This window comes from Rhinolophus ferrumequinum, chromosome 5 (assembly GCF_004115265.2).
Source record: "Rhinolophus ferrumequinum isolate MPI-CBG mRhiFer1 chromosome 5, mRhiFer1_v1.p, whole genome shotgun sequence".
Lineage (NCBI taxonomy): Eukaryota > Metazoa > Chordata > Mammalia > Chiroptera > Rhinolophidae > Rhinolophus > Rhinolophus ferrumequinum.
In genome coordinates this window covers 24,946,992-24,959,246 of record NC_046288.1, presented here as the reverse complement: position 1 = coordinate 24,959,246, position 12,255 = coordinate 24,946,992, and the positions used below count along the sequence as shown (strand labels likewise).

At 32.5% G+C, this 12,255-nt stretch overlaps 1 protein-coding gene across 8 annotated transcripts in view; it reads left to right on the top strand.

Moving 5' to 3' along the window:
• Positions 1-12,255, top strand: part of EPHA5 (EPH receptor A5) — a 339,363-nt gene that overhangs the window by 283,293 nt on the left and 43,815 nt on the right. For all 8 annotated transcript variants that reach the window (XM_033106462.1, XM_033106465.1, XM_033106466.1 and 5 more), the window contains 3 exons: positions 1,494-1,561; positions 2,863-2,988; positions 3,893-4,078. In XM_033106462.1, the coding sequence (XP_032962353.1) occupies positions 1,494-1,561; positions 2,863-2,988; positions 3,893-4,078 (380 nt within the window). The remainder of the gene's footprint in view (positions 1-1,493; positions 1,562-2,862; positions 2,989-3,892; positions 4,079-12,255) is intronic.

The following is a 12,255-nucleotide window of genomic DNA, read 5'->3' as shown; positions in this document are numbered from 1 at the left end:
ATTAGGGCTACACTTAGGAATCTACCTTATTATTTTATTGAAGATTTTGCCAGAGACAGCTAATAGAAAAGTAATATATTTACAGTAATTTGTCAAGGTCATGTCTATTATACTTTAGGGCACCCTTCCTTATAGAATGTAGAGGTATCAATTGAGAGGCACTCTAATAATCCAACTGAAAAATAACAAGGTCTTTATGTCCCCGAAACTTTTTCTGATTAGTTTTCTCATTCTATTCTCTAGATTCCACATATAAGTACATTGTTTTGTACCTCTGAAACTAATAAAAATAAATAAAATAAATAATAAATACAAAAAAAAATAACAAGGTCTTAACTGGAGAAGAAATAGAGCTAATGAAAAGGATGAGATGGATCATAAGACATTTGTGTTGCATGTCGTTTGTGACTTGGCAACTAATTTGTTGTGAGGTACACAAAAATAGGGCTTTGATCTCAAGGGACCAAGACCATGGCAGTGTTATTAACAGGAAAAGAAAGTGGTAGATCAAGACTGAAAATAAAGAGAACTATACTGATTTATTTTTCTGATCTATTGAGTTTGAATGCCAGTGAATATCCCTATTAATATATGTGTGTGTGTGTGTGTATATATATATATAAGAGTATAACTTGCAAAAGAATTAAAACAGAGGTATTAGGTAAAGTATTTGATGTTATTAATTAAATTGATGAAAATGGATGGGTAACAATAGAGAACCAAAATAGTTCATTCAGAGGACATATGGACATGTCCATATAAATGAAGAAAGCAGAAAAAGCATCAAAAAAAATAAAGATTCCAGTCCATCATGAATGATTAGAAACTAAAAAAAAAAAAAAAAAAAAAAAGCCATTGGATTTAGAGGTGAACATGTTGTTAGTGAACTTTAGAAGGACAGATTTTATAAGTAACAGGAGCAGTTTACAAGGATTTGTAAGTTAGGAAGTAGTTGAGAAAAACATGATAGACCAAGATTTGGTGAGTGGAGCTGAAAGAGAATCCAGATTGTGGGGAATTTGATAGTGATCTGATTGGATGTGAGTGGAAAAGAGCCAATGGAGCGACTAAACACTACAAAACAAGAGAAAAAAATAAAACCAAATGATAAAGTAAGATGCTGAAGGTGAGAGACTATTGGATCAGAGACATTTTGGGAGTTCATTCTGGAAGAGGCAGTAGCCTCTGAGCTGGCAAAAAAAAATTAATAAAGTAAAAGAGAAAATGAACCGAAAATTGTATGGTGTATGATTATGGTGAAGAGAAGTTAAAACATGTGTTTGGATGGCTTCAGACTTCTCAGTGAAATATGGATGAGAGTGGGATATTGGCAAGAGAAATATGACACATCAAAAAAGAGTATTGCTGTTACTTCATATAACTAGTGTGAAAATTAATTAGGGTTGCACGCATTTCAATTAGATCTCATGTTTCTGGGCTTGATGTGATTCACCACTTGGAGATGTGATTAACTGCAACTTACTCTGTTCCAGGCGGTGTGGTTACAGCAAAGCCAAACAAGATCCAGAAGAGGAAAAGATGCATTTTCATAATGGGCACAGTAAGCAAATTGTAACAACTCAAACGATAGCAAAGTAGGGGAAACTTTTTGTTATTTTGGTTTATTTTCAGGTGATATTTGTAATAACTGACTAAAAATATGATGTTAAAAAAATGTTAAGTGTTTTCTTACATTCCTGTAAAGCATATAGGCTTGGGGCATTGCCAGCTGACTCTAGGCAATAGTGAGACGGTTTATTCAATTCTTTAAAGAATACTTTCATTGTATTCATTAAAATAAAACCTTTTTGCTTAACATAAAAAGTTATTATATTTCATATCAAACTTCCAGGCCAATTCTAATTCCTAGCAACACTCAGTAGAAATCTGTCTTTAAATAACACCACCAGATTATAGGAATGAAATTTCTCAGTATTTTTTTGTTCTTTTTCTAGCATTTATATCAGGAATTGCCCTGAGCAGATCTTGTAGCAGCAAGCTTGGTTCAAATGACTTAATAAAGACTACACTTTTAAGAAATGCATACAATCAAGTTTTAATAATGAGCTTTAAAAATTAGCCTAATGAGTGCTAATTAATGGTATTTTAACGTGTTTATCTTGTCATTAACAGTACAGTGTGAGTTGTTTTTGTCAAGTAAATGACAAAAAGAGTTTCTTTTGTTTTTGTCACTCCACCATGACCATAAAAGTCAAAATCATTAAAACCGTAATTCATGCTGTAAAGTGTTGAGTCCTTTTTTCATAGTCTTAGCTTATTTAATGTTATTTATCCTCAAAAAACACTGTAAAGATAATACCGGTAGCTTTTAAGTGTGATGAAACTGAGACTAATAGAATTTTAAAAGTCTTGCATAATGCCAATAGTAACAGGTAGAACTGAAGTAGAAATTCTTCTTTTCTTTTGACTTCTATGTCAGTATTATTGGACCAGAAAAGTTATTTTAAATTATTTTTTGTAAAATAAAAATTAATCATCTCTGATGGCACGTTAGGTGAGACATAGACTAATAAACCAACAAATAAATCACTGGCATTTCATCGGCCAGTTTAGTAAACAAAACTGTCTTAGTTTCCCTCAGAGACTGACTCTCTGAACATTAGTTTGAAAAATGAGTCAGCACATATGCATTTTTTTTACATGCCAACCACACAGATTTCTAAAATTCTAAAAGTGAGATAGCTGAACAAATAACTCCGATAACTCAGGAGAGGGTCTGTCCTTGCAGCTCAGATACTTCTAGGAATTAGGGATTTAAGCCACAGTTGCATGTTAATAATGTTTATAATTTCACTCATCCATCACAAGCACTTCTATTCTAATGCCAATTTATTTTTACAGTTAAACTGCCAGGAATAAGAACTTACATAGATCCACATACCTATGAGGATCCCAATCAAGCTGTCCATGAATTTGCCAAAGAGATAGAAGCTTCATGCATCACCATCGAAAGAGTTATTGGAGCAGGTACCACAGTGTGTTTTATACAGACTTTTAACTGGTGTTTAATTATAGAATGTCATGTCAATGTCCTGATCTAACACAGAATGTTTTTAATCTTTTGTAATGGGACTCACTTTCAAAGTAGTGTATAATTGATCATATTTTAATGCTACCTTCTGTGTAGCTCATACTTCAACCTACAAATGTCTAGTTTATGAAATAAAAAATTAAAGCAGCAAAAATGTATAATTTAAACATAGTGTTTCACCATCTACTGTTTATTATTATATATACATAATTCAAGCACCCAGTTATTCTTCAGAGGGTGCCAAAAAATGTGTACAAGTGGACACTTCGGTGAACGTTGCTCAAGCAGTAGTTTGCTGTAATCAGAAGTGTCTGGACACTGATGGTAACCACTTTGAGCACCTCTTGTAGTTGCAGAAGTCAAACGTGACTTGTATTCATCTTTTGTTATCAGTATATATTGAGTATTACAACTTTAATAGCTTTTTTTTTTCCTTTTTTAAAGTATGTATACATTTTTTGGTACCTTCTGTATTTATGAATCATCTCTTCCTTACAGTTGTTTCCTTTTGTCCTGCTATAACCTTTTCTCCTTTTCTCATTCGTGGCACTACTAGAGGAGAAAGAGAAAAAAGAAGGAAATCATTTAAGTCAATTGCTTTTAATTTCTTTGTAAGATTTCCATTAAGGTCTGTTGTAGGTGAGATGGATGAAGTGTGTTATTATCACTTGTAGATGATTTTTTCCAGTGTACCATTTATTTCTCTTACCATTGATAATGAAGTTTGGACTCCCCTTTTAACTCTATTTCATCTAAACATTAATATTCTAAGTGTGCTTTAGAGTATTATTAAAGTAAGTGTTTCAAGTGTTTGTGTATTTTTTCCATCCTTGTCATCAGGTGAATTTGGTGAAGTTTGTAGTGGACGTTTGAAACTTCCAGGAAAAAGAGAATTACCTGTGGCGATCAAAACCCTTAAAGTAGGCTATACAGAAAAGCAACGTAGAGATTTCCTGGGTGAAGCAAGTATCATGGGACAGTTTGATCATCCTAACATCATTCACTTAGAAGGTGTTGTGACCAAAAGTAAGTATAATGGCAAATTATGCATATGTGTGTATATATCATGAATATCTGGGTTTTTCCTATTAGGTTTTTGTTCATTCCAGGGTTCAGCCATAGTAATTTTATTATTTCTCTAATATTAATTAATAACCATCCTTTATTTTATTTTATTTTACAGTCCTGTATTTCAGTAGATTCTTGTCAGAACTGATCTTCAGTGAACCTGAATTTCTTTTTTTTCCAAAATATATATAGTATTAACTCATTTACTATTAATTCAATGCCAGAGAAAATGTATCCAGAGAAAAGAGGCAGTAAAGGTATCAAATATTTTATTTCTCTTTACTGTTTATCATAATGAAATATTAGCTTTAAAGTTTTGATTGAGGCATTGAAGTTTAACATTTAATAGGATTAATACAACCGTAGGTGCCCTGCCTTTTTCAGAACCTTTTAAGTAGTTCTTTAACAGCCAGATGTATTTCCTTTATTCATTGTTTTCATTGAGATATTTTAATAGTTCTAGGGAAAGCAACAGCTTCAGCAGACTTTAAAAGTTCCTTGAGACTATTTTGTTGAAGCAAATATGTTTTTCACTCAGAAATATCTAGAATTCCACATTTCTTTTAAAATTGTGTTAGTATCTTGTAAATGTAGTTATGTGGTGAGCTTCCCAATATAAGGATTTCAAATAATTTTTCAGTCATACAATAAAATATTTATGTGGTACATAATTGAGGCCTTTATTTTCTTTTAACCTATTTTTTCTTTGCCATTGATATGTAGTTTTATTCCTTCCTTCATCCTTCATACCCTACATATCATTTACTAAATCATCTGACATCTGTGGCAAGGAACATTCTTTAGACTTTCAAGCGTTTGTTCAACTTTTAGTCCCTATTAATCAGGTTTTAAACTATATATGCCAAATATGCATGGTAACAATGTGTATTCAATAAACACCCTCAACCGACTAAGTAATTTTTATTTATTAGATATCCATTTACTCCATTTAGCTTTCAAATATGGAAAACAAAACAACACAACATATTCACAATAAATAGAGACAAAAGAGATGAAACAAAATACTTATTTAGTATATAACAAGTTTATTCCCAACTCATGATTCATTCAGAGTATGTAACAATGAGAATTCAGAAGTCTCTCACAAGTTTGAGAAAAAGACTACAGCAAAAAGTATCATGTTAATGAATGGCTGAACTTTTGAATGAGTCTGTATTGCTATGAGATTGTTTTTCTTCATGTCTCAAGGAGATACACATCTCCAGTAATGCCCCTAGAGGAATGCAGCATAAAAATAAAATAACCTTCAAGACATGTGGGTTTCTTCAAAACTTAGATGTGTTTCTTCCTTAAGCTGATCACTCGCCCATGTATTATTACCAACTTTTACAGCAACTCAAAGAGGCTATTGCTGTAGCAAGAAGGACAGCCTGAGGTCTTGTCAAAACAAATAAGTTGCTAAAGAAAGATGGGAGACAGGGACAAGAGAGAGGCAGATGGAGGGCAAGGAAAAACTATATTTTTGGAAGGAATAAAATAAGAATATTTTACAAAAATTAGACCATGTAATGAATGGGAAAGAATATTAGAAATAAAGATATGATGTGAAGAAGATTGCCACAGATACAATAAAATGAAACTGCAATTTGATTTTAACTATAGTTTATCTGATAGCCTATATTCTACCAAAGGAAAGACCTTGAAAGGACATAGTGATAGCATATGGTGCTAGATACAACAGGCACAAGAATCATAATAATAATGATTGAATAATATTATTTTCTATGCAGAAATGGTATTATCTAATATAAGATATAGTTCTTAATGACAGTCATAATAATAATAGCATGAATATATTTGACAAATTTCATGTCTTCATGCTAAATTTAACTTCCTCAAAATAAATTCTGACCATGACTTCCTACTATCCAGGGTAAATGTAAAACTCCATGGGCAGCCAGTCTACCTTCTGTAATGTTAATGTAATGTTTAGGATGGTACCCAGATCACTATTATTATGGAAGACAGTATTGTATACTTGTCAAGAACATGGACTGTGGGTGACTCTAGCCATTTGATTTTCATTTTGGTTCTACTGTAAACTGCTATGTGATTTTGCACGAGTTAGTTAAGAATTCTGAACATTAGTTTCTTCATCAATGATGTGGAGTAAGAATACATCATAGTGATGTTGTAAAGATGACATAAATATAGATAAACTTTAGAATGGGCATGGCACAAGCTAGTTACTTAATAAATATATAGTTATCACTTTTCCATTTGTATCTCTTCCTATGCTCTGAACTCCTCCATATACATTTCCCTAGACCATGTTAATGTGACTCATATTTTGCCCTGCCTACATTGCCTCTTTCTCTGAAACTGGCACCCTTATATTCATTGCTTCTTAAATTCCTTCAAATCCCTATTCAGATTTCATCATCTCCATGAAATATCCATAATCCCATCACCCTGAAAGAATGTTTACTTCTTTTGAAAAGTTTGCCTATGTAAGGATTTTTGCAACAGTCTATAACATTGCTTCATTTGTCCCAAACTCTTATTCAAACTTTCCATTTAATGTTGCTTCTTCTGCATGTATATTTTAACTTCCTAGCTTTAAAAAGCCTGCTCCCTGAAATCATAGATCATGTCCCAAATATTTATGGAAACCTATTGTACCTAAATCCAAGCCAATCCAGTCACCTCACTTAAACACTTTGAACTTCAATGTGAGCAATAGTGAATGCGTATTTATTTCCATCTGTTTAAGTGAATGTATCAGATATTAGTGGACAATATCCAAAATGTATTAGAGCTAATATTCATCTTCTTTTATAGACCCCTAATATATTATACAACTTGTTCATGTGCATTGGATATGACTGAGCTAAATTAAGAGAACTAAACTTCTCAGATTGAGACAGACAACTGAATGTGCCACATAATTTATTTGCATGTGAAAACTTTGTTTATAGAAGCAAGTGTCAATATCAACAAACAATACAAACAATATCTAAATTCTGTGAATTCTAGTCCAAAACATGGTACTGTGGTGAGGAATACAGTTTTTAAATGTCCGATCTCCTACCCAAATATTCTATTTGATGTTGCTATCATGAGGCGACACATATAAGTAAAGCAAAATTTAATTATTTTAAATCTTTCTCGTCTTTTTGTTGTTGTTATTCTATGTGAATTGAAATGTATTTCCCTTTAATAAATGTAGCGCTTGATGTTCAGCTTAGGAAGCCTTAAACTTGTTTTTTAAAATTTACCATGTTGCAACTCACTTTATTTGTGCCCTTAATTTCATACTCTCTGATCTGATGCTAATTTATTCAGCAATTATTTTCAACCTGCAGCAAACAGATAATGAGACATAAGTGCAACTAAATCTTACAATTTTTTTTCTGATTGAAACTGAAGTAGGGAGTCCGAAGTAGCACTCCTAAGGATGGGTGCCATCATGAAACCTCATCTTTCCTGTATCACTGCCCTATGTACCAAAAAGCATGAGCCCTCATTCAGATTCCTTCCATGTTTTGTTGTAAAACAGGACATGTCATAAATAGATACCCGAGTATATTCTAGAGAGGCTTCATGACAAATGAGATAAATACCCACAGGTCCTGACTTAATTGACTCATTGGCAATGCAAGATGCTTTAAAGTGATATACACAGTGCCAGCTTTTACTATGCAAAGTAATTTAGAAATAAAATTAAAAGAAAAACATAATAATTTTTACATAATTCTTTAAGATATTTTTTTTTTATCCATGAAAATTATTCTCATAATTGAGTACAGGAATATTTCTGTTAAATCTCAGAATTTTTTATAGTTATATTTGTTTTCTGGAATACCATTTTCTTCTTGTTTTTATGAGATTATTTCTTTTTTTTTTTTTACTTTTTTATTAAATTTATTGGGGGTGACACTGTTTAGTAAAATTATATAGGTTTCAAGAATGCAATTCTATAATACATCATCTATCACATTGTGTGTTTACCATCCAGAGTCAGTTCTCCTTCCATCACCATATATTTGATTCCCTTTACCCTATTCCATCATGCCCCCTACCCCCTGATCCTCTGGTAATCACTAAACTGTTGTCTATGTCTATGAGTTTTTGTTTCTTTGTTTGCCTTGTTCATTTGTTGCTTTCAGTTTTATAGCCCACATATGAGTGACGTCATACGGCTCTTGACTTTTTCTGTCTGACGTATTTCATTTAGCATAATAATCTCAAAATCCATCCATGGTTTCACAAATGGCAGGGTTTCATCTTTTCTTATGGCCCAGTAATTTTTCCATTGTGTGTATGTACCACATCTTTCTTTATCCAATCATCTATCAAGGAACACTTTGATTGTTTCCATGTCTTGGCCACCATAAATAATGTTGCAGTGAACATCAGAGCACATATATCTTTACAGATAAATGTTTTCAGATATTTTGAAGTATATACCTAGGAGAGGGAGTGTTGGGTCATATGGTAATTCTATTCTTAATTTTTTGAGGAACCTCCACACTGCCTTTTATAGTGGCTGCACCAATCTACATTCACACCAACGGTGTATGAGGGTTCCTTTTTCTCCACAGCCTCTCCAACACCTGTTACTATTTGTCTTGTTGATGATAGACATTCTAACAGGTGTGAGGTGGTATCTCATTGTGAGTTTGATTTCCTTTTCTCTAATTGCTAGTGAAATTGAGCATTTTTTCATATATCTGTTGGCAGTTTGTATGTCTTCTTGGGAGAAGTGTATGTTCAGGTGCTCTGCCCATTGTGTAATTGGATTGTTTGTTTATTGTTGTTGAGTTGTACAAGTTCTTTATATTTTTTGGATATTAGCCCCTTATTGGACATGTTGTTTGCAAATATCTTCTCCCATTTGGTTGGTTGCCTCTTTTTTTTTTAATTTTTAATTTTTATTTATTTATTTATTTATTATTTATTTATTTATTTATTTATTTATTTTATTTTTTACTGTGCAGAAGCTTTTTAGTTTGATATAGTTCATATAGTCTATTTTTGCTTTTACTTCCATTGCCTTTGAGGTCAAATTCATAAAATCCTCTCTCAACCCAAAGCACATAAGTTTAGTACTTATGCTTTCTTCTATGCAATTTATTGTTTCAAGTCTTATGTTTAGGACTTTGATCCATTTTGAATTAATGTTGGTACACGGTGACAGATAGCAGTCTAGTTGCATTCTTTTGCATGTGACTTTCCAATTTTTCCAGCACTATTTATTGAACTGTCTTCCTTTTCTCCTTCGCATATTTTTGGTTCCTTTGTTGAAAACTATCTGTCAATATTTATGTGGGTTTATTTCTGGGTTCTCAATTCTATTCCTTTTGGTCTGTGTGTCTGTTTTTCTGCCAATACCATGCTCTTTTGATTATTGCTGCCTTGTGGTGTAAGTTGAAGTCAGGGAGTCTTGATACCTCCAGCCTTGTTCTTTTTATCTTAGGATTACTTTGGCTATTTGGGGTGTTTTGTGATTCCATACAAATCTGATGATATTTGTTCTATTTCTTGAAAAAAATGCCATTAGAATTTTGATGGGGATTGCATTAAATCTGTATATTGCTTTGGAAAATATGGCCATTTTAACTGTGTTGATTCTTTCAGTCCATGAATATGAAATATCTTTCCATTTCTTTGTGTCTTTTTCAATTTCTTTTAATAATGTCTTATAGTTTTCAGTATATAGGTCTATTACATTATTTGTTAAGTTTATACCTAGATATTCTATTCTTTTTGTTGCAATTGCAAAATGAATTTTTTCATTTGTTTTTCTGAAATTTCATTGTTATTATATATTAATGCAATGGATTTTTATACATTGATATAGTATCCTGAAACTTTACTGTATTTGTTTATTGTTTCTAATAGTTTTTTGTTTTTGTTTTTATTTTTTTGTTTTGGTGGAATCTTTAGGGTTTTCTGTATAAAGAGTCATGCCACCTGCAAAAAGTGACAGTTAACTTCTTCATTCACAATTTGGATGTCTTTAATTTTTTCTTTCGCCTGCTTGCTCTAGCTAGGATTTCTAGTACTATGTTGAATAACCGTGGTCACAGGGTCTATCACTGTCTTGTTCCTGATTTTAAAGGGGGAGCTTTCAGGTTTTCACCATTAAGTATGATATTAACTAAGATATTAATTAAGAGTTTGTTGTATATGGCCTTTATTGTGATGAGGTAATTTCCTTCTACACCCATTTTATTAAGTGCTGTAATCATAAGTGGATATTGTATCTTGTCAAATGTTTGTGTTTTTTTACATCTATTGGTATGATCATATGATTTTTATTCTTTATGTGGTGTATCACATTGATCAATTTGCGTATGTTGAACTATCCTCGTGCCCCTTGAATGAACATCACTTGATCGTGACGTAATCTTTTTCATGTGTTGCTGTATTCAATTTCCTAGTATTTTGTTTAGAATTTTTATTTTTGTATTCATCAGAAATACTGGTCAGTAGTTTTCTTTTTCGTATTATCCTTTCCAGGTTTTGGTATTATGGAAATGTCAGTCTCATAAAATGAGTTGGGAAGTTATTGCCTCTTCAATTGTTTGGAAGTTTGAGGAAGAGATGTATTAAATCGTCTTTGAATATTTGGTAGAATTCACTAGGGAAGCCATCTGGTCCTGGACTTTTGCTTTTGGGGAGTCTTTGGATGATTGTTTCAATTTCCTTACTATTGCTCAGTCTATTTAGATTTTCTGAAGGTTGTATATTTATAAGAACATGTCCATTTCCCCTACGTTACTGAATTTGGTGGCATGTAGTTCTTCATAGTATTCTTGTATGATATTTTGTACTTCAGTTGTATCCATCGTAACTTCTCCTCTTTCATTTCTGATTCTGTTTATTTGTGCCTTTCCTCTTTTTATCTTAATGAGTCTAGCCGAGGGCCTGTCAGTTTTATTAATCTTTTCAAAGAACCAGGTCTTTCTTGCATTAATTTTTTCTATTGCCTTTTTGTTTCTCTATGTTATTTAATTCTACTCTAATTTTAATATTTTCTTCCTTGTGCTGATATTGGGTTTCATTTGTTCTTTGTTTTCTAGTTCTTTAAGATGTAATGTTAGGTTATTTATTTAGGATTTTTCTTGTTTCTTGAGATAGACCTGTAATGATATAAATTTTCCTCTTCATACTGCTTTCGCCACATCCCAATAAGTTTGATACAATGTATTTTCATTCTCATTTGTATTTACGTATCTATTGATCTCTCCTTTTATTTCTTCATTGACTCAGTCACTTTCTAGTAGCATGTTGTTTAACCTCCATTTGTTTGTGGTTTTACCCGCTTTCTTTCTGCAGCTGATCTCCAATTTCAAAGCATTGTGATCGAAGAATATGCTTGGTATGATTTCATTCTTCTTGAGTTTGCTGAGGCTAGTTTTGTGTCCCAACATATGATCTATCCTTGAGAATGTTCCATGCACACAAGAAAAAAATATATAGTCTGGTGTTCGAATGAAATGCTCCATAAAGGTCGATTATGTCCATTTGTTCTACTGTGTCATTTAAGGCTGATATTTCCTTATTGATTTTCTGTTTGGATAATCTACCCATAGCTGCCAATGATGTATTTAGGTCCCCTACTATAATTGTGTTTTTGTCAGTTTCCCCCTTTAGTTCTGTTAGTAGTTTCTTTATATATTTTGGTTCTTTCTGATTGGGAGCATAAATATTGATAATTGTTATGTCTTCTTGACATATTGTCCCCTTTATTATAAAATGTCTGTCTTTGTTTCATGTTACCGTTTTTATCTTGCAGTCTCTTTCATCAGATATAAGTATGACTACACCTACTTTTGTCTGGATTCCATTTGGAGTTCATTTTCCACCCTTTCACTTTGAGTCTTTATTTGTCCTTATAACTGAGATGTGTCTCTTGGAGGCAGCATATGGTTGTTTTTTTGTGTGTTTTCTTGTTTGTTTGTTTGGTTTTTTTTAAAAGTGTGTTTTTCTAGGACCCATAAGCTCCAAGTCAAATAGTTGTTTCGATCTAGTGGAGGGCACAGTTCACAGTGGCCTATGCGGGATCGAACTGGCAACCCTGTTGTTAAGAGCACTGTGCTCTAACCAACTGAGCTAACCAGCCATCCAGGTTGGGTTTTCTTTGGTGATCCAGTCTGCTACTCTGT